At 36.9% G+C, this 21,373-nt stretch overlaps 2 protein-coding genes and 1 pseudogene across 7 annotated transcripts in view; 1 reads left to right on the top strand and 2 right to left on the bottom strand.

Moving 5' to 3' along the window:
* LOC130439450 (serine/threonine-protein kinase pim-3-like) overlaps positions 1 to 8,727 on the bottom strand; it is a 9,442-nt gene extending 715 nt beyond the window's left edge. The window contains exons 1-7 of the mRNA XM_056772068.1: positions 8,640 to 8,727; positions 8,324 to 8,418; positions 8,070 to 8,120; positions 7,612 to 7,912; positions 6,973 to 7,047; positions 6,678 to 6,854; positions 6,424 to 6,512 (exon numbers count right to left, since the gene is read on the bottom strand). Of these exons, the coding sequence (XP_056628046.1) occupies positions 6,424 to 6,512; positions 6,678 to 6,854; positions 6,973 to 7,047; positions 7,612 to 7,912; positions 8,070 to 8,120; positions 8,324 to 8,418; positions 8,640 to 8,682 (831 nt within the window). The 5' untranslated portion in view covers positions 8,683 to 8,727. The remainder of the gene's footprint in view (positions 1 to 6,423; positions 6,513 to 6,677; positions 6,855 to 6,972; positions 7,048 to 7,611; positions 7,913 to 8,069; positions 8,121 to 8,323; positions 8,419 to 8,639) is intronic.
* LOC130439449 (serine/threonine-protein kinase pim-2-like) lies at positions 8,684 to 13,700 on the bottom strand (annotated as a pseudogene).
* LOC130438666 (sodium channel protein type 4 subunit alpha A-like) lies at positions 13,639 to 21,117 on the top strand. 6 transcript variants are annotated; one of them, XM_056770705.1, is made up of 4 exons: positions 13,639 to 13,744; positions 13,837 to 13,929; positions 20,532 to 20,852; positions 20,951 to 21,117. In XM_056770705.1, exons 1-4 carry the CDS (start codon positions 13,742 to 13,744, stop codon positions 21,110 to 21,112), a joined length of 579 nt encoding a protein of 192 aa, XP_056626683.1. In that variant the 5' UTR covers positions 13,639 to 13,741; the 3' UTR covers positions 21,113 to 21,117. The 6 variants fall into 6 exon arrangements, with proteins under 6 accessions (XP_056626683.1, XP_056626687.1, XP_056626686.1 ...); XM_056770709.1 differs by having other exon boundaries at positions 13,647 to 13,744; positions 20,921 to 21,053; XM_056770708.1 differs by lacking the exon at positions 13,639 to 13,744 and having other exon boundaries at positions 13,753 to 13,929; positions 20,550 to 20,852.
* Positions 21,118 to 21,373: the final 256 nt, after the last annotated feature.

The raw sequence follows: 21,373 nt of genomic DNA, 5'->3' as shown, positions 1-21,373 counted from the left end.
CACGGTGCTATGCAAGAAATGACTATAGAATCCGTTGCTCGACCTGATTTTGCCAAGTGGTTGATGTCCTCAGGAGAACATTTTTATAAATAAAACCTCAACCCATAACTTACCCCTAGAATCAGAGGGAAATGATGAGTGAAAAACAATGGTCTAGAAGCACCTAATCCTGATTGGAAAATTAAACTTAAAATAAACTTATTCCTGAAATCTGATTGGTTGATTTAAAATGTTGACCGAGGGTCAACATGATGTTGTCCAAAGGATATCATCCACTTGGCAAAACCAGCCAGAATCCGTTATAATAAGACATTTTGTTACTGGGTACGGTGGTGCATCGTATCCAGGACTGCATACGATGAGAGGACTGCATCGGGAATGCTCTAAAATCGCACCGCAATAACAATCCACTCAGACCCGCCTAAAGTCAAACACATCCTGCTGACTTGACCCTTGCTTAATTCTGTATAAAGGCGTGCTACCTGTTACGTGCTGTTTTTCGAATGATTACACTCAGAACAATCATTAAAAACCACTAAAACATATTCATTCTATGTTCTGGGATTCTGGAACTTTTTCCCAAAGTTGTGTAATAGCGCCACCTGCTGTACAACAGTACAAACACTGATTGCCGTTATAACTCCTCAACTCGTCAACTCGTATAACTTGCATTTAAAGAGACACACACCAAAACTTAAAAGTTATTCTTACTTAAACCACGGACCTCTAAAACTAAAACATTTTAAGTATTGCCAACTTATCCGGGTTTACATTGAGGCTATGAAGCTTATAAACTAGGTATTGTGAATGAAAATCTGCCTATAATATGTTATTTATATATGATGCTGTAATACTTGTGCTGTCCATTAAAGGACACGGTAGGGAATTTACATTTAGTGATGGGATTCTCGGATCATTTTATTGACTTCGATCTTTAATTTCGTTAATCAAAATGAACTGATCTTTTTTATTTTGCCGATATATTGGCAAGGCAAGGCATATAAATGGAATGTAATATAAATAATATAATATATTATAAATAAAATGTATGTTAATACAGCCCAATGATGAAGTTATGATGCCTAATCGTCATCTCTGCAGTTGACGGGCAATATGCACGTTTCATACATAATCTCAGAATATTTGTATTCTGTTTAAAATGTTTTCATTAGTTTACAGCACAAAACTTTTTGGTGTTATTGTGAGTGTACACAAAAAAAGTAGACATTTATAAGATTCGAATGATGAAATTATTCTTGTCAGTAGAACCAAAAAGGTTTAAAAGAGTTTTTTTAAGAGTAAGTGACCGCACCGGCGTGTCCATCAGCCTGTCGGGCAGTATAAGCGAGCTGCTATTCAGCTTCCACTCGCAGTTCAAATAAACACTTGAAAATGCACAAATTTAATATAGACATTAGCCCGCATGTTATATAGAGAAGCCCCTTCACTTTAAAATGCCCCCCAACATAAAAATTCGGGCTACGCCACTGTTATATCCAAATTCCTCAATAATTCTATTAGAGATGAGATGTAGGCCTATCATTGAAGATCGATGATCACATTTCCAATACTAATAAAAAAGAAAAAAGGCCAAATTATGACAAACAGAAACGATTCATTAATTAAATCAGTAATCATTTTATTACATTGACTTTGAAGAAATTACTTTCTTATCTTTCCTTGTGGTTCTTGAAATTTCGGATGAAATTTGACATTGTGATTGTCGTGTCAGACATTCTTGCGTTGCATACTCTGCATCTGGCAAATCTTTTTTATTGGCACGGTCAAGGTCCTTATAGTAAAATCGTGACTATTTGTGGATCTTGACTGATGTATGCCATGTTTGGCATTAGGGCTGCAGAGTCACAATAATTATTTTTTATCAATTGTATTACTTTATTTTACTGTATTTAAAGTTAAAGTCAAGTCAAGTCTCAAGTCACTTGCTCTCAGGTCAAAGTCCAGTCGTTTTCTTTCTTCAAATAAGCAAGTCTCAAGTCCTGAAAATTGTGACTCGAGTCAGACCTCTGTGAATTTGTGCTTAAGGTGCGTAACAGAAGCACATTGATCACAGCAGCGTAAATGCGATTAGGTTGTTTACATGCCATTTTATTGGAATTAAAACCGTTGTATGCCAAATTTGTACCTTAGATTGTTCTTACTACGATTATGAGCTCAATCGCAATATTTAGATCAAACTGTATCGGAGATCATCGTTTGTGCTTTGTATTTTAGCAAATAATCGAGACTAAAAAACTTTCATGTAAACGGGAGCAAAGAGGTGTTCCATGCAACTTGTTACTGCAATTAATTCTTTACTCTGATTATTGGAAATAATCGCATTAGTGGTATATGTGTAAATGTAGTCAATGACAAGGTAGAGCACATTTCAGAATACAGTAGGTATGAGTCACGAATTTTCGAATATTCGATTAATTAATTTAATTATAGAATTTTGAATAGTGTGTGTGATATAAAAAAAAAATCGCCATGTTTTCACGTTTGACGTGTTCATGTAACCAAAGGGTGGCGCTGCCAATAACGCACCATAAACTCAAAGGCTGTCAATCAAGAGACAGTAGAGGGAAAAAATGTCTCACAACAATTGTTAAATAAGTTACGCACACTGTAGACCCGCGTGGCATAATGGATACGATAAATTGAGACCGTGTCAAAAATGAGTTCAGTGTGGGGGTCCTTTAATAAAATGAATGATAATAAAGTGCATTGCAAACTCTGCAATGCAAAGCTGGCTTATCATGGATCAACGACTACGATGCACACTCATTTGAGGCCGGAGCACCCAGCAGGTCCATCCACAGGTCAGCAATCAGTTGCTAGTTTTATGGTCAGACCAACCAATTTGGATGCCAGACGGGCGGAGCAAATAACGGCTTTAATAACTAAGATGATCGCTAAGGGTATGCTTCCGATCGGCTTTGTCGAAGGAGAGGGCTTTAAAAATCTTATGGAGTTTGTACAGCCCGAGTTTTCTGTCGATCACCAGACTGGAGAAACTTTTTCACTACAATAGAAATGGAAACCTTTTGACCAATTAATTCATGAAATCGTTCTGGACTGTTAATAAATGCCGTCATTCGGTTAATATGTTTAATATGTTCACTGTAAAACTTTTCACTGTAAAATTACAGTAAAATACTGGCAGCTGGGTTGCCAGCCAGATACTGTATTTTTACAGAATACTGTAACCAGGTAAAAATATATATTTTTTACAGGGAAAACATTATACTTTGAACTTGAAACTAGAAACTAGAAACCCACAACATTCTTTGGGTTTTAAAACATTTATTTTCTAAGCAACGACCAGACACTTGCCTTATGTGAACACATTTGGCTGTAACGCTAGCTGTATTTTTTTAAACATTTAGTTGAACACTTAACACTTTATAATATAAAGTATTAGCTGTGTTCACATGCACATGTGTAGTTTTCATGCGCACGAGTTTTGGATCTCAATAAACACTGTATATGTCAAAGTGTAATCTGAATGTTTTTTACTGAAAAAATGTGTGTGTGTGTTTGGTTTACAGTTTGAAAGAATAACATATTTTATCACAAATCCAACTCCTTATATTCAATTTACTGTAGCATACTGAGATTTTATAAAATTTCTATGCAAATATGTTTTTTTCCTTGTTTGCATATTTTTTTTTTTACTGAGATAAAAGGTGAACTTGAGTTTCATGTAGAAGTAGTTTTCACCATAAAGGCATAATAGATTGTACATGTAGCATTATGTAAACAAACTAGGGTTAAAAAGGGTTAAAACTCTACCAAACAGTCATTCATTTTCAGTTATCATCTGAGAGTTTTTTTAACTTGCATCATGAAAAATAATTAGAATTATTCAGTTGTTTCATAAAAATGTAAACAAACTGGTATTTAAAGGGTTCAAATTCTAAAACTTTTTAAGTTATAATTTATTTATTTATTTAAATGCATTTGTCATTTAAAATAAAATTCAATATTATTTTTTTGAGAGATTAATATTTTTTTTTAGCAGAACATTTTTTACTGAAATCAATATCTTAAAAATGTCTTATTGTGGATTTTGGTTAGCTTAATAAGTAGAGCAACCAGGTAACTTATCGGGTCACACAGTATAGGGGGCAATTCTCTATATTAACTACGACTTTTTCCCCAATAAACTCTTAACTTGTTGCTTATTAATAGTTAGTAAGGTAGTTCTTAGGTTTAGGCTAGAGGTCGACCGATATGTGTTTTTCAGGGCCGATGTCGATATTGATTATTACAGGTCAAGTAGACCAATAACCGATATTTTGAACTGATATATACATCTGGTGTTAAAATGAAAAATATGGTCACATAGTATATAATTCGAGAATATTAATATTAATTGGATCTAGGGCTGTGCAATATAACAAAATATCGCAAATATCGGAAATGTGCATATCGCAAGGGTTTGCAATAAATCAGCCATTTAATTTGAAAAGTAATATGGTTAAAGTTTGGATGCATATAGTAGTATCTATCTGGCACGCGGATATTAGTTGGGATATGCGTGCGTTCGAATGCTAGCGTGCATGTACTCTGACGCAAATCAAATAACAACATCTAGCAACCACACAGATCTCACAAGTAACCAGCTACAAAACCCTAGACTGGCAACACCTAGTTACCAAACAAAATATCCTAGAAACAACCTACATTAAAATACCTTAGCAACACCTAGTAAATTGATTGTTGCAATGTCTAGCAACCATATAAAACATCCTAGTGATCAGCTACAGAGTAATATCAACACTTAATAAACAGCTTATAGAACAAGACAGACTCCTTTCTTTACTTATTACCTGTTCTCTACTATTACCTCTTTGTGTCGATCGATCCTGTTTACCCCCATCTTTCTTCTGGTATTTCTAGTTATCAGAGTCACTTACCTGTAGTTCTATTCTACTTTTCTGAATCCTTTGGGAGGGTGGGCTTGGTCTATATGGAAAAGGACATTACTATCAGTATCCAACTCATTATTGTCAGTTGTCTCATTCATCCTAGTCACATCCAGTTGATCTTCATTGTGGTCTTGTTTGGGTCATTCTTTGACCATTAAATAAAATGTATAATTGTAGCACTGCAGTGTACAAAAGAGTAAATAGTGTGTGAAGAAACATGCAATGAATGATACTGTTACCATTAAACTATACTTCAAAACTGCTAAGCATTTATGTCGTTTTTATGTAATTTTATCGTTTACATATCTCTCCACATCATTGACCAGAAATTAACAAAACTCTACAGTGTTGTCTAAATATATGACAATGACAACAGGATTGACTTGCTAACACGCTCACATTTCACAGCAAAGTGAGACTGGGCATCAGGAGTACAAACATAAAGCACCAAAGCTAAGGTTTAAACTAACAGATAATCTAATACCTTAAGTACTTTCCTATCCGATGTCATGCAATACTTCATCCAAAATTATTTAAAAAAAATTTTGTCTAACTTGTTCTAATCTTATTCTAATTCTATATGATCTTAAAATATCTGAAAATAATATATGGTATCTTTAATCAAAATACAGACGGCGTATCAGAAGCAGAAGTAAACTCACCCTGGATTCTCAAACTGCTTTTCTTCATCCTCCAGCTTCTTCATAGTGATGGATCTTGATAGAAACATACATTGTTTCTTGTTTAATTCATTTTATTATTCTATTTCATTTATCACATTTATTACAATATTCATCATATGTATTCATTCATTTATTTTATTATTCACTTCTATTCATATTATTTGCTCTTTACTTTCCTGTTGTTTAACCTCATTGGGAGTTGTATTGTGTCTTATACTGATATGAGTATCCATTGGTCTCCATCTCAAGGTCCATAATAATGTCATGAGACAATGTTTTGATACTGTAATCTTGAATGGTTAAAAACACATATTGAATCTGTTTCTAGTCAGACGAAGTTTGGCAGAGCTTGACTGAGCATCAACACACAACTGAGATTATTCAATAAATCATTTGTCTGTCTATTTAACATCACTTACTTCGTCTCCTGCCTGCTGTTCTTCCCTTCAGCTCTATATCTCCCTGTTGTTTGGGTTAAAGGATTGACTAACAACGGAGTTGATATCTCCAGGTGTAATTTGTTCCTGACGGAGAGAGATCTAGTGAAACTGGACTCAAAGTTTAGATCTATAAGATCTACAAGCCATATCTCATAGTTGGATCTATCAATAGCCAGATTGAATGAAGCGAGCGGCAGTTCATCCTCATCTGAGTCAGACAGAGTATCGCCTGGATCTGGATCGAGTGGGGTCTGCAGGGGGGGTTGGGGCAGTGAATGAAAATAATTAAAACAAATTATCTCCCAGCACCAAACCGAAAAACACTTAAAAATGTATAAATCTTAAATCTGATCTTAGACACAGTACCTGAAACCACTTGTGTTTGATTATCTGTCGCAGTTGTATGGGTTCCTTCGGATACTCCTGAAGACACGCCTGGACCAAACTGCAGCACTCTGTGTGGAAAGAAAGAAGAGGGCGTTTTAACCTTAAACTGTGAATTCATTTCAATGTCACTTTACACCTGCTGTGACTGAATGTCTCATTCAAAGTGTTTTACGATAAAATTGGACACGTGTTTTATATCTTCTGTATTAGAGTTGGCCTGATGAAGATCTCACCTTCAGAAAAGCCGTCTTTACACCAGATCTTTTGGTTGATTCTGTCGAAGTCCTTAGAGCTGGGGATCCTCCTACAGATCATGACTAACAACAGCACTCCGAGAGAGTACACTGTCGCCGGCTTCCCATGATATTCTCCCGTTTCATAAAATTCAGGGCAGGTATAGTCCTCTGTGCCTGAAAGATACAAGATTTTATGTGATTCATAGAACTACCATTACACTAAAATTGAGCCAAGAACTGAATCTGAATGCTGACATATTTCGATTTTATGTAAAGACTTGAAGTGACTTACCCATATATGAATCGTATGCCGATTCTTTCAGTAGATCGCCACACCCAAAATCGATCAGTTTGACTTCAAAGGTGTCTGTGTCATGATTCCACCTCTTCTTGTTAGGTAATTCTAGGTCTTGAGGTGGAATCATACAGGATCCTTTGTTTCTCTAGTCTGCGTCATTGTTCCTACCCTCCTGTCTCCTAGTTTGTGTTAATTAGTTGATCCCTGGCACCTGTCCCCTCTTTATTTGCTCCCCTTTATAACATCCTCGTGTTCATTGTCTTGTGCTGGTTCATTGTACGTCTTACCTCGTGTGTTCAATGTTTTCCAGTTTCCTCAGCTTAATGCTTGTTCCTCGTTCCCGGTGTTCTCTGTTTCTAGTAATTTTTGGTTAAGTGTTTGTTTCAAGTGTTTGTTTTGTAGTTTATTTAGTTCTTGTTCTTTTGTTTAAATATATTCTCTGGATCTGTTTTTCCCCCTCGTGGGTTTTTGTTTTGTTCCTGTTTTTTGTTATATATATATAATAAATATCCTTTGTTTAACCCGTACCACCGCCTTTGTGTCTGCCTGCAATTGGGTTTCCCTCACTGTCATTCGTGGCACAGTGGTGGGATCGGGGATTCGTCACACCCGAGTTCGATCCCCGATCCTGACAGTCTGTGCTGATGAGGAGGTTCTGCAGCTTGATGTCTCTGTGTAAAACCCCTCGTTTGCAGCAGATTAAGGCAGCTCTGGTTGCCTGGAACATGTCTATGTTGGCTAAGTACTCATCGAGTTCATCTTCTTTGAGAAACATTGACAAATCCTTGCAGGGAGCAAACCTCTCAAGGACCATCACGTAACGATCCGCATGTTCCTGCCAGTCCAGAAGCTGAATGATCTCTGGAACTTTGTCTCCCTTGCTGATGAGGATTTGAAGAGCCACCTCTTGCATCAGAAGTTCGGGATGACCCGGCTGGTAAAAATATATATTTTTTATGATTAGATGGAGGTGCTTTTCCAAACAAATATTTACCTCAGTAATCAGTCAAACCGAAGTCAACAGACGTAAAACGAAAACATTGAAGATGTTTTCAATCGAATAACAATCAGTAGGCCTACGGCCTACTTACAATGCTGATATATTCATCCTCATCACTCTTGGTGACAAATTTCACTGCCACCTGAAAAACAAAAATCATAAAAAGCATGCAGAATTCCTATCGTGCAAAGCTTTCCTCCTGAGCAGACGTGTAATAAATTTAAAACATGTTTGATTAGTCTGTCTACATGCATTCGAAATAGTGAATATAGCACACAGTTGTTGATAAAGGACAGAGTGAAATGTGATAAAGTTTTGCACAAGACAGAAGAAAAATATTCAAACCTTCAAGCCATCGCTCAAACGGGTGCCTTCATGGACCTTTCCAAAACCCCCTTTACCGAGGATCTTGCCAATCTTGTACTGGCAGGAGTTGATTTCTGTACAAAGATAAATGTAATCGACATTAGCAGCATTGTCCTACTGGATGATGTAAGACCATATCAAAAGCTATTTGAACAATATTTGTCTGTTATGTGATCTTAAAACAACTACAAGACTAAGTACACTTCTTTATCAGGATAAAAGGGACAATGTCCTGAAGAAAGAGACATTACAAACGGTGACACAGTTGTGCAGATAAAAACAGAGGTAAACTCACCCTCTGAAGCTATGCTGCTCTTAATCCTCCAGAATCTCCTCATCCTCTTCCTGACTGTCGTGGTCAAAACTTAGGCGGCGAAACCACTTGTGTTTAAGGATCTCTTCCAGTTGAATGCGTTCCTCAGGATTCTCCTGCAGACACGCCTGAAGCAAACTGCAGCAATCTGTGTGGAAAGACGGAAGAGGCATTTATAACCTTAAACTGTGAATTCATCTGAAAGTCACTTTACACACCTGCTTTGAAATTCTTAAAGATCACCAATTTTGTTTTCTCCTACGTATCTTTATTCTGTTTTATAACATTTCAAATTACTGTTGCTCTGTTGATCTCACCTGTAGAAAGGCCGTTTTGATCCTAAATCTTCTGGTTGATCCTCTTCAGGGTGTTATTTTTCGGGAATCTCCCGCACACCATTGCGAACAACAGTACACCGAGTGAGTACACTGTTGCCGGCTTGGCTTTGTAATGGCCATTATTGGTGTATTCAGGGCAGATATATTCCGTTGTGCCTTGAGGAAACAAATCAGCATTACAAAAATGTCGACCTAGCTGGATAATTGTCATAGTATTAATGTAAAGGAAATAACGAACATGTGTAAACTGATAAAACATACCCATGAATTTCTGGTAATCCGAGCTCTTAAGTAGGTCGGCACTCCCGAAGTCTATCAGTTTGACATCAAATGTGCGTGGTTAAATAAGGACGTTCTCCAGCTTGGTGTCTATGTGAAAAACTACTCGTCTGCAGCACATCTTAGAAGCTACTGTTATCTGCATCATGATAACCACTGCTGAACCCTCGTCGAGTCTGCCTCCCCTGTGCATCACGAATAATAACAAATTCTCGCAGGGACAAAGGCGCTCCATGACCAAGATGTACCCTTCGGGATGGATCTGTAATAAGTGCACTGTAAGTCGCTTTGGATAAAAGCGTCTGCCAAATGACTAAATGTAAAATGTAAAAATGTAATCTGCCAGTCAAGAAGCTGGATGATCTCCGGAACTTTATCTCCTTTATTGACGAGGATCTGAAGGGCGACCTCTCGTGGAAGGGGTTCAGGGTGACCCGGCTAGAAGAAAGACAATTTGTATCGTGATTAGACGAAAGTGGCTTCCCATTTAAGGATTTAGCTCAGCCGTGTCTGCTGAAACAAAAATATAACAATGATTCCTTTGAAACACAGTCAGTACAGTATACTTACGATCTTGATATTATCCTCCTTAGTGATTCTGACAAATTTAACTGCCACCTGAGGAACAAAAGAATATTAACAGTTAAGTCATGCAGAAGTGTCACATGTCGTTTAAAACATGCATCCTGAACAGACATGTAATACATTTAAAACAATAGAGAGCATGCTTTGTTGCTCTTTCTGTTTCAATAAATCAAGTTCCCTCAATAGTGGACATACGACACCATAAAAATGCTTGAAAAAGGAGAGGTTGAGATATTAGGAGAAATGCTAAGCACAAGACAGAGGAAAACTATTTGTTAGTAAGCTATTGCTAAAATTCAAACCTGCAAGCCATCACTCAGACGTGTTCCTTCACAGACAAATCCAAATGCTCCTTTACCCAGCAGGTCACCAATCTCGTACTTGTGGGAGTTGGTTTCTATTCAAAGATAAATGTAGTCGACTTGAAATACTATGCATTAGCAGTACTGTCCTACTGGCTGACATTCAATACTCACAAAATGTGTCTAACTTGCTCTATTCTTGTTCTTATTACATCTGATTATAGAATGACAGCAAGAATTGTTTTACTCCAAGTAAAAAAAAACAGTTCATAAATAATTTTTACCAGAATCTTGTTGAATATCATGAGGTACTAGGGGTGGGCGATCTAGAAAAAAATTAAAATCACGATTTTTTCCAGATAGATCACGATTTACGATTTTATCGCGGTTCTTCTTCAAGTTGGTTTTAAGACTATTTTGCAAATTAAAGGGGCTTCAATACAGCCAAACTAAGTCCCCATATAAAAATATACTCTTTACCATTTATATTTTGAAAAATATTTTAATCAAGTTAATATTTAATGCAAGTGCAAGACCATAAATCAGCTGTTAGCAAAAAACTTGACATTTTGAATTTTGTTTTTCATCTTGTTGCGGCACTCGGAGTAAAGCTGTGGAATGGGCGTGGAGGATAAATATTTTTGGCTGGGTATTTCGTAACGTGGATCTACGACTTTGAGCAGTTTTTTAAAGCCCTCATTTTCCACAGTCTTTATGGGAATCATGTCTTTGGCCAGGTAAAATGCGACCGTGTCAGTGACATCTTTCCAGCGCTTGATCATTCTGTCATACGGATACGGAGTTCCTTTCTCAAATGGTTCTTTCGCTAAAGTCGTTGTTTAAGCCTTTTAGTTTCCGTATGCCTGGTTGTACCTGATTTACTCGCGTGGGATCCCTTTATAATTTGACTGTCGGCATACTCTTTCAGTCCCTTTTATTTTGAGGTGGTTAAAAAGGTTCGTTGTGTTGCCTTACGACGCTCGAATCTTATCATTGCCACATTTGCAAATAACTGTTGTTTGGGCCGTGTCAGTTGGGGAAAACCCAAACCATTTCAATATTACTGATGTAGAATTTTTTTTAGGGACCAAGTCCTCCGTGTTTCCCTCCATCGTCACTGACCGCGTCACTTAATCTTACTGAATTCACAAGCAACGTATACGAGCTTGTTAACATGGCGCAATCTATCGCAAGTATGTGGACGAATTCTATAGAACAGCACTATATAGGACGATTTAACGATTTTCCCGAAAAAACGGATCGTGCAGTCATTTTAATCGTTCACGATCTAATATCGTCATATCGCACACCCCTATGAGGTACCTATAAACAGTGTTCATGTAAGTCAATTTAGCTATAAACCACTAGAGTGCTAATTAAAGATTCCTTCATGTCTAAGCTGGTTAATAGTCTGACACATAACTTGTCCTTGTGAAAATCATCACATTTTAATCGTATAGAAAAGGACAATGTCCAGAAGACAGCGACATGGAAGAAGACTGGGATGTTCCCAGTCAAGTCTGAAAGAGAAAGTTCTGGGGTTTGGAAGAAATCTTCACTGCTGTCAGACCCAGAGCAGACCAGAGGCTGAGGGATGTTCCCAGTCAAGTCTGAAAGAGAAAGTTCTGGGGTCTGGAAGAAATCTTCACTGCTGTCAGACCCAGAGAAGACCAGAGGCTGAGGGATGTTCCCAGTCAAGTCTAAAAGAGAAAGTTCTGGGGTCTGAAAGAAATCTTCACTGCTGTCAGACCCAGAGACGACCAGAGGATGAGGGACATTGCTAGTCAAGTCAGATAGTGGAAGTTCCAGGGACTGGAAGCAGTCATCATTCGAGCGGCATACAGAGCCGTCTAAAGATGCTAGGACTCCAGGTTCTGTCACGGCTGAAGTCTGGTGGACATCAACAGCAGTGAGGACCTCAGCTTCACTAGTAACAGGCTGTACTGGAATCTCATCTGTAGAGGGGAATAATATTAAACAAAAGATTTTTTAAATCCAACAATATTCATTAAATACTCAACACTTACATTAAAGGTCAAATCTATCGATTAAACTTGTACTGTATAGCAGAGTTCTACAGTGCAAATTTCACTCTCATTTCTGGACAGGCATCATGTAACATAATTATCTGTCATGACATAACATTACTTGACAACAATTTCACATGAATTAACAATGATCAACATCGTTTTTCAACATTTATTAGTCTTTCTAAATGTTAGATATTACAAAAATTTGTTGTTCGGATTAGTTCACTGTGCGTAAACTCATGTTAACAGATACAACTTTTGATTTAAGAAGTGTTTTAATAAATGCTAAAATAAACATGAAATATAGCTTCAGCGCAAGTTCTGCCAGGAAGACTCAATCCTGCATCACTCACTACCAATCAACACCTAACCAATCACCTTCCAACATGGAACATAAAAGATCGCCACTTACCCCTTTCTACGTCCGCAGTCGAAGCAACAGTGATTCGCCCCCATCCTCCCCACCACCACCAGGAGGTCCCTGTCAATATAACCCCAGGGGGGTTGGCTTCATCTGAAGGCGGGAAGTGGAGGACTTCTTGGCCCTCTATAAGCTGTCTAATAAATGTTGATTACTCAACATTCGCCTCCCGAGTCTTTCTGGTAGAACTAATATTAGTAAATACTATTGAAGTACTGTTTATTGTTCATGTAAACTATTGAAAGAACTAATATTAACAAACAAAACCTTATTGTAAAGCGTTACCAACATTTGTAATTACATTTTAATGGCTTCAATTGGTTCATTGTCTAAACTAGCACTAACTATTAGACTTAAGGTATTATTTCAACTATTTATAATTGAGATAACCCTAAACCTCAGTGTACAGTCGTGGCAAAAAGTTTTGTTTTGCTAAATTTGCCGCTTCTGTATTTGTAGATTATTGTTCCACACCTTTCTATGGTATACTGGATATCTTAATTTGCCATATCTTAATTTATTAAAAAAGCATTTATTGGCAAAAACATAATTTGTGCAAAGTGTCAAAATTAATAGTTTTGGGACTTGTTTTTCAAAATCTCTGTTATTTGCTCTGGCACGCTGGATATCAGCTTATGGGTCAAATCCTGACTGATGATGGCGAACATTTCTTGCCTTATATTAGTACTCTGAACCGATCAAAATTTTGGGGCTTCTGCTTGTCCACTAACTTTTTGAGGGATTGACCACAGGTTCTCTTTATGGGATTGACATATGGGGAGTTGCTTTTTTTGCAACTACTTTAAATGCATTGGATCACTATGCATAATCGTCTTTAAACCATGTGAATAAACACCACAACAGCTTGAACAGAAACTTTGAAAACACAGCATTTATCTGATGTCACTGCCAATACTTCTGGCCACGACTGTACATATAGTCAAAAACTTATCATTGTTACTTAACGTGATTATTTGGATAAATTGGTACAGCGTCCGCTTCTGTAGCCTTGTCTGTCTGACCCTGGCCTGCTGCTCTTCGGCCTTTTCTCCTTCTCCAATACTTCTTCTTTTTCCTCTTCTGTTCATCTCGTTGAACATTCACATCTCCATCGGTAGTAGCTACTAGAATGGTGAAACATGTATATAAAGTATAATCGGAGACTGCAAAGTGTGTCTGCATCCTCGTATATGTATAAATTTTATATATGTATAAAATCGCTAGATGGAGCAATACACACTTCATCTCCACCATGCAGATACGGAGACCACAAGCAGCTTTTTACAATCAATGGAGGAGAGACTTCACTACGCTTTTGTAAGACAAGTTACTGCTTATTATTTAATGAATAAATCTTCTATACTTCAACATATGTTACGCTAATCAATACGTTTTGCCTACTGTACCATTAAGTAGGTTTTAGTAACAAATCGGTAATGTTACTTTATAGGCCTACCGAGTAGGTGGCAATACTACCAGTATTACTATTGAACCGTATATATTCTGTAAAAACAAGTGTTTTTAAATATCCCACAATAGTTTGTGAATCCAATTAATCTGTTTTATTTAACAAATTATAAACCAATCTTAAATTGTGACTGGAAAACGGAACTAGACTGTACCTGATTTGTGCCTGAGGTAAAACTCCGCTCTCCCGCCAATGAATTCAACGCCATAGATTGGCCGAAGTGCCTCAAGTGGAGCTTGATATCTACCTCCTAAAATAAATTATCTTTGTATAAGCTACTGTTCTCAAGCTCTTGTATGTTGTATCCATCACCGTGCAAATAAGTGTGTAACTGTGAATAGTAGGGAAATAATCAATAACCAGTATTATGATAATTCATTTTCCATGTCTATTATCTCTCATTTGAGACTAAACGTTATTGTACTTTAACTTCATAGTAAAGCATTGAAATCGGTTGAGAACTGCAAACGTTACTGTTTTATTTTATTGAGGAAAAATGGGAGCTCTAAGTTTCACTTGTTCGTCTTGCCCGACTCAAAATGGCGGCGCCGTTGACGTATCCCAGCAACGGGCCAAAGCGCTCGATGCGTCGTGTCTATGTTCGTACCTGCAGCACGATCTCAGGTTTCATTCAACGCGCCTGTGCGTCAGCAGCAGCTGCGCTGGAGCTCGAGCTGCTAAAACCATCAGCACACAGAAGCTGGAGGAAAAATAAAATCCTGAAGATTCGGTGGGAATTAAATTGACCTCACGGAGAAAGGTAAAGCTGTGCGTAATGATGCATAGGTCGCTTGTTTAAATAAATACCTGGAAAGCTGCTTTGGTTCCTGATAAATGTTGATCTGTTTTGATTTAGTGTGTACATTTCTTATTAACGTTAATCTTTTTGCTAATGGTCATGTCAGTGTCATGGGATGTTCGATATGATATGAAATTTTGATATAAAATTGGGATTTTTATCCATAATGGATCATTTATATGATGCTGCAAAGCCACTGCAGATTCTAGAGACAAATAGTCAGACAATTTGGATTTTAGGAAATAAAAATGGGAACATGCTAAAAGTTTGGTCCTCAATTGTTTTTTATTGATTTCCATTCAGAGTTTTGTAAAGACTTCTATCACAAGTGGTATATTTGTAAAACCTTTGGCAGATTAAAAGAAATGACTGTAAGCATGTTACTAGCAGTAGTCACAAGAACATTTTGAGTTGGCACATATTTGTAATCATAAATATATGCTTATATTTATTAAGGTAGTCTATATTATTTTGGTCTTTTGCTACATTCGGTGTTCATTATTTCATACATATTTCATTTTATTTCTCATAGAAGTTGCATGATGTTCTAAAAGTATGGCCATCGTACTATAAATGTCAATGTTAAACAATGGCTATTGTAGTGAGAGACCATAGTAGAATTGTGGTTATTATGATTTGACTACAAAATGTCCTTAGGCAAACCATGGCTAATTTTCCAAAGGGTATAAACGTATAGCTGTATATGTGCGTTATATACGCAGTGTTTCTCCTCTACGGCGAATGTGTCAGATCTGTTGTTCCTGCAGATGCTGAGTGTGCGCCTCTACTCTTTTTCCCATCCAACAGTGTGGAGTCAGGGTTAAATATAGACCCTGTCTTCATTTCAGCGCTGGGCTGATGATGCGAGTTGTGCTCAGTTGTACGCCACCATTCCTCCGCTGTTAATCCATGTGTCCCTGTTCAGAGGTGTAGGATGATGGAGACGTTTGGGCTCTTGGTCCCGAGACACTCATGAGAAGGACACAGATCAAATTTTGTTTAACCCTTAATAAGAGCATCCAGACTTTCTCTCATGTAATTCATATTTTACTCCTTATGACTGCTACAGTAAATACAAAATTTCCTAATTCTTGTAGTTCATGACTTGTTATTCCTAATGGATTTTTGATAGGCTACCTCTGTTCACATACAAACGGATGGTTGTATTATTTGGTCTGAAGGTTCTTTGCCAAAGCTGGTTATTCGCTTAGTGTTTAGCTTTGATAAATTGTGAAAGCAGCATGTAGAGTGCATGATGCTGTAACCGATATGACTATATGGATGGAGGCCCTCTTCAGGATGTCTTTTGGGTGGAGATTTAGTAGAATTAGAGGGTGTTTCTTGTCTGCTGTGTGTGTGTGTGTGTGTGTGTGTGGACAAGTTCTAAGCATCACATGTTCTTGGACGCAGAAGGTGTTGGTTTTAAGTTTCTTTCACCGGTGAATCATGTGATCTCCCAGCACCCTCCCTTAATGTGTGCAAAAGGGGACACTGGGTTGCAGGTGCAAATCAGTTTGACCTGTTTTAAACCATTTAGTGTACGTCGTGTTTCTTTTGTCATCTACTTTTTTATTGTTGTGCTGAATAATACATCCCTTTGCATGACGTGTCTTAGTTATTAATATTTATTGACATCATTGAAGTGCCATGCTGTACAAAATACACCGTTTTTAAATGGTAATTAAATGTATAATTTTGGTTATTTTCATAATTTACTCAACCACGTCATTCCACTTTTACAGGACCCAAAAAAGGACCTTGGTAACCAAACAACATTTGCCCTCATTTGACTTCCATTCATTGTATGGACACAAAGCCACTGAGACCAATTATAACATTTTCTGTTTTTCAGAGTCGTACAGTATACGGTTTTCAATGATGTGAGGTTGAATCACTGATGACAAATATTCTCATACAAAAACACACCAGTTGATGCGAAGTAAATATCTTGAATATACCCAGTGTATATTCATTGATTTTATTGTTGTTATTGAAAAACATCTGTCTGAATTCCGGCTGATGTTTATAAGACAAGTTAGACACATCTTTAAGTTTCTATATTAGACATCTTATTCCTAAAAAATACAATGCTAGTCAAAAGTGCCCCAGAAGGGTTTGCTGTCCTACATTCTTCAAAATGTCTTCCTGATAAAAAGAAAAAGTAATTTTTCCTAGCATGGGATTCAATGGTGGGGAAATCTGTTTGGTTATACGCATTCTTTCAAATATCTTACTCTGCGTTTATCAGAACAAAGAAATGTATACAGATTTGGAACAACTGGAAAGTGAGTAAATAATGACAGAGTTTTCATTTTTGGCTGAAGTATCCCTTTAAATGACATGTGGGTCAATAAACAATAACAGATAAATGCATATGCATAGGTAATAATTATTTACTTTCAGTGTATGTATAGTTAGACAAAGTATATGCTAAGGTCTATACTTGTTTTACTTCTTCGTTGTATGTCAATTTATATTTATGTTTTAATTTGTAGCAGCGTGGTCCAGTAAGACTTGACATTTCGTTACACCCCATGTCCCTATATAGAAAAATGACAATAAAGCTTCAGGCTCATAGAAGGTTTGGATAAGGGGTGATGGTGGGCTTGCATTTTGTCTCATCCTGTGGTGTCACCGTAACATGAGATATCTTGATGCCTGCTTAATATGTCCACCATTTTGTCAGAAAGCTCTTCGTTTAGCATCCTCCACAGTCTCACTAGTTTTCCCAGTTAGGAAAATTTACTACCATCGATGTGAGAAACTTATATTTGTGGTGGGCAATGTGATCAAAATTCTGTTTCATGGTGTGAGTCATTTGTTTTATAGTAACAAAACAATATTATACAATGATATACTGTACTTTTTTACTGTGCTTTTTTGCTTATTAACAGTGTTTATTAACAGTGCATACATATTTATTTACATATTTACCACCTGCAACATCTTTAAAAAAGGAAATGACAGGGTTGAGCAGTTTATGATTTAGATATTGTAATGTACTTTATTTTCAAAATACTACATAATGCATGTACAAAACACTCATGTATTTTAAAATAATCAAAACATATGTTGATATGCTTGAATATTTATTTGACTGCTGCAGTAAATTATGAATTGGCTGTGAAGCTTTACAGTAACTACCATGCAATATTAAAAAACATTTATTCATAATAATACTATTCTTTATATTTACTGTGTGCATACGTAAACTCCTGTATACTTTCTTCTGAGATTGTTTTATTACCAAAACCATGGTGTTGTTTTCCACAAATTTTCTTTTTTCCAATTTTCAACTGTTCCTTTAAACAAAAAAAGGAAATACTCCCCTCATGTCATTGCATACCTGTATGACTTTCTTCTGCAGAACACAAAAAGCTTTAACTTCACCATTAACTTCCATTATATGGACAGAAAGTGTCACATACAGATTTTGACTGACATGAGGCTGAATAAATGATGACATCATTCTTGGTTTTGGGTGAACAGTCCATTAAAAGTCAATATACTATATTCAAATAATATGTCCAAACCTGCATGATTATCTTATCTACTTTACAACACTTCATGATAACTTTTATATATACTTTATTACAAAACTTCATTTTTTTTATATAACAGGTGAAAAGGAATCTTGCTTTGTTGCCCCTGAGGTTTCAAAATACAGCATTTTGGACAGAACCCATTACATATATTGTGTAACTACAGATTGTCAATGAAGCTAGAGAACAGAATCAGGTGTGTGTAAGACAAGGTGCTGGAGATGAGCTTTGGTTTGGAGATGTTGGAAATGAGCCTGGTCATGGCCTGTTTATTGGTGTTGAGCGAGTGAGGCCGGAATGAGCGAAGTCATCGTGCTTTTGTAACTCAATGCTCAACCCTGATGGCCAGCGGCAGCTGGACGGCCAACATATCTGTGTTCTGTGCGTGCGTGCTGTACAGACCCACTACACTGGACCTTTATGGGAAAACGCTTACTCCTCTGTGTGTATGTGTTTCTGACTGCTCCCCAGTGTCATAACTGTCCACTGTTTTGTCTGAGAAATCATCATAAAACCATCATCATACTATACATGAAGGGGACAGTAAAATGTTAGCAAAGAAAACATTGAACTGTACCTTTAGGGACATAGTAGGTCTTAGGTGTACCCACAAAAAGGTACAATATTTTATGTTTGGAAAAAATACCTACTGAAGTAGTTTGGTGACGTCGCACTGGAGAGTTGGCCTGTGTGTTTATGAGTAATATAAGGTAGGGCTGTGTAATATATAGAAATTATTGAAATATCACAAATGTTCATTGCATGTGTATATATTGCAATGTTTTGCGTTACCTGAATTATCAAAAAAATCACGTTACGTATAGACCACTTTGGATGACGTAAACCGGTGGTTCTCAACATGGGGGCTGCGGCCCCCTAGGGGATTCCAGGATGGATCCAGGGGTGCACAGATTTTGTGGTATTATATGAAATATAGACATTTATCATACATTTTATGTAATCAAACATCAGAAGAATAAGACCACCAACCAAAAGTATTGATGTTCCAGCATTGTATTACGGTATTAGTTTTTGGTTTAATTAAAATTCTAAGTTTAAGATTACAAAAAGTTTGAGAACCACTGGCATAAACAACGCTGCTACAAATATGGCCCAAAAGAACTGAAAGTTTCAGTTTATAATACTACACAACATTTAACAAAATGCAACTAACAGAACATTTTTAACCCAATCAAAATGTAAAACGAATATCTTAAAGTTTCAATTATATATGTGATATTTAAAAAATAGAACTGACACCGGAAGTTGTTCTGAACCAATGTTTACATCTTGCGAAGTGGTCTATAGTGTGGATGATGATCAATAATCAGAAAAAAAAATATGTATGTTGATTATATAATTTTCTGTTTTTAAATATATATTTCATAAACATAAACCATTTTTTAGCAAATTATTGTATATCACAAATTTTCTTTAATATTGTGCAGCCCTTTTGGTTATACAATTTTTTCATAACAATTTAAAATAAAAAAAATCCCTTTTTTAATTTAATTGTACCGAATATTGCATTATTTAGCATGCAGCATGCTATCGCATATCTCATTTGTAATATCGCAAAGCCCTAAATTAAGGTAACATTCGCTTTCCTTCAGTACTGCTCTCACTTCTGAGCTTGTCTTCTTGGACGCACTTTGTCATCGCTTTGACACATTTATTTGTTAGTCCATGACGGACAGACTCACTTTGGCTGGCTGATGTTCGTATGGCACTTTGTGGGGCATTGGTCTGTCAAGCCTACATTCAGGGTCAGCTTGTAATGTGACCTTTCCTGGCAATCCACAGGCATCTTACGAAGATTTATTACTTCAAGTATGTATGTCAGCAATAAAAAAAGAGAAATAGATTTAACTAAGGTCATCTTTATGATTGTCTCTCTCTTGTCACTATGAGTGATGCTGTTATTCTGTTTGACTTGTTCTGCAGTTATTGAAAGATTTTTTTTGTTTTGATGTCTTTTGTCTTGTGTAGAACAGTGAAATGTATCAAAAGGTATTGCATAAAAATTCTAATTGTTAAACAAAATGTCAGTATATCAACTGGAAAATGACTTTTTAATAAAGTTGTCCTAATATGTTTTCTTTTCACACAGTACATTCTTCTCTCTCAGGAGCTCTGTGTGGAGATACCCCGTGAGGTGGCGTCTCTTCGCGATGCCAAGATGGCAAGCCATCTCCTTCCAACAGGCATCAATGCGCTCTGCCACTTCACTCCGGAGTCGCTGGCGGAGATCGAGAGGATCATCAAGGAGAAGGACAGCAGGGAGGAAGTAGAGGAGGCAGAGGAGACGCTACAGGCACCCAGGAGTGACCTAGAGGCTGGGAAGAGCCTGCCCATGATCTATGGCGACCCACCAGACAACCTCCTCAACACCCCATTGGAGGACATAGACCCTTTCTACAAATCAAAGAAAGTCAGTCTCATTCTCACGTGTGTTGTTCACATGCCGTGTGTTTGTAAACCTGCTCCTTCTTTCATTAGGTGTAACCTCTGCATTAATCTCCTCTGCAGACATTTATTGTCATAAGCAAGGGGAACACAATCTACAGGTTCACTGCTGAACCGGCGATGTATTTTATCAGTCCGTTTAGTATCGTCAGAAGAGGAGCCATCAAGATTCTCATACATTCATATCCTTCATGTGTCAGCATGACAGTTTCAGGTTTACATTAAATACTGTTCAAGACCTTTTTCATTGTCGTAATCTGATTTATTTCTCCTTGAAACAAGTTTTTCAGCATTTCATAACGTGAAAAACTTCATTTAATTAGATCCTATTAATCAAAAATAACTGAATTATAGTATGGATGGTTCAACAATTTTTTTTAATTTTGTCATCATTTACTAACGCTCAGATTGTCCCAAACCTGTATAAATGTCTTTTTTCTGCTAAACACAAATAAAGATATTTGGAAGAATGTCAGTAACCAAACA

The sequence above is a fragment of the Triplophysa dalaica genome, chromosome 17 (assembly GCF_015846415.1).
Source record: "Triplophysa dalaica isolate WHDGS20190420 chromosome 17, ASM1584641v1, whole genome shotgun sequence".
Lineage (NCBI taxonomy): Eukaryota > Metazoa > Chordata > Actinopteri > Cypriniformes > Nemacheilidae > Triplophysa > Triplophysa dalaica.
This window is presented reverse-complemented; position numbering and strand designations above follow the sequence as displayed.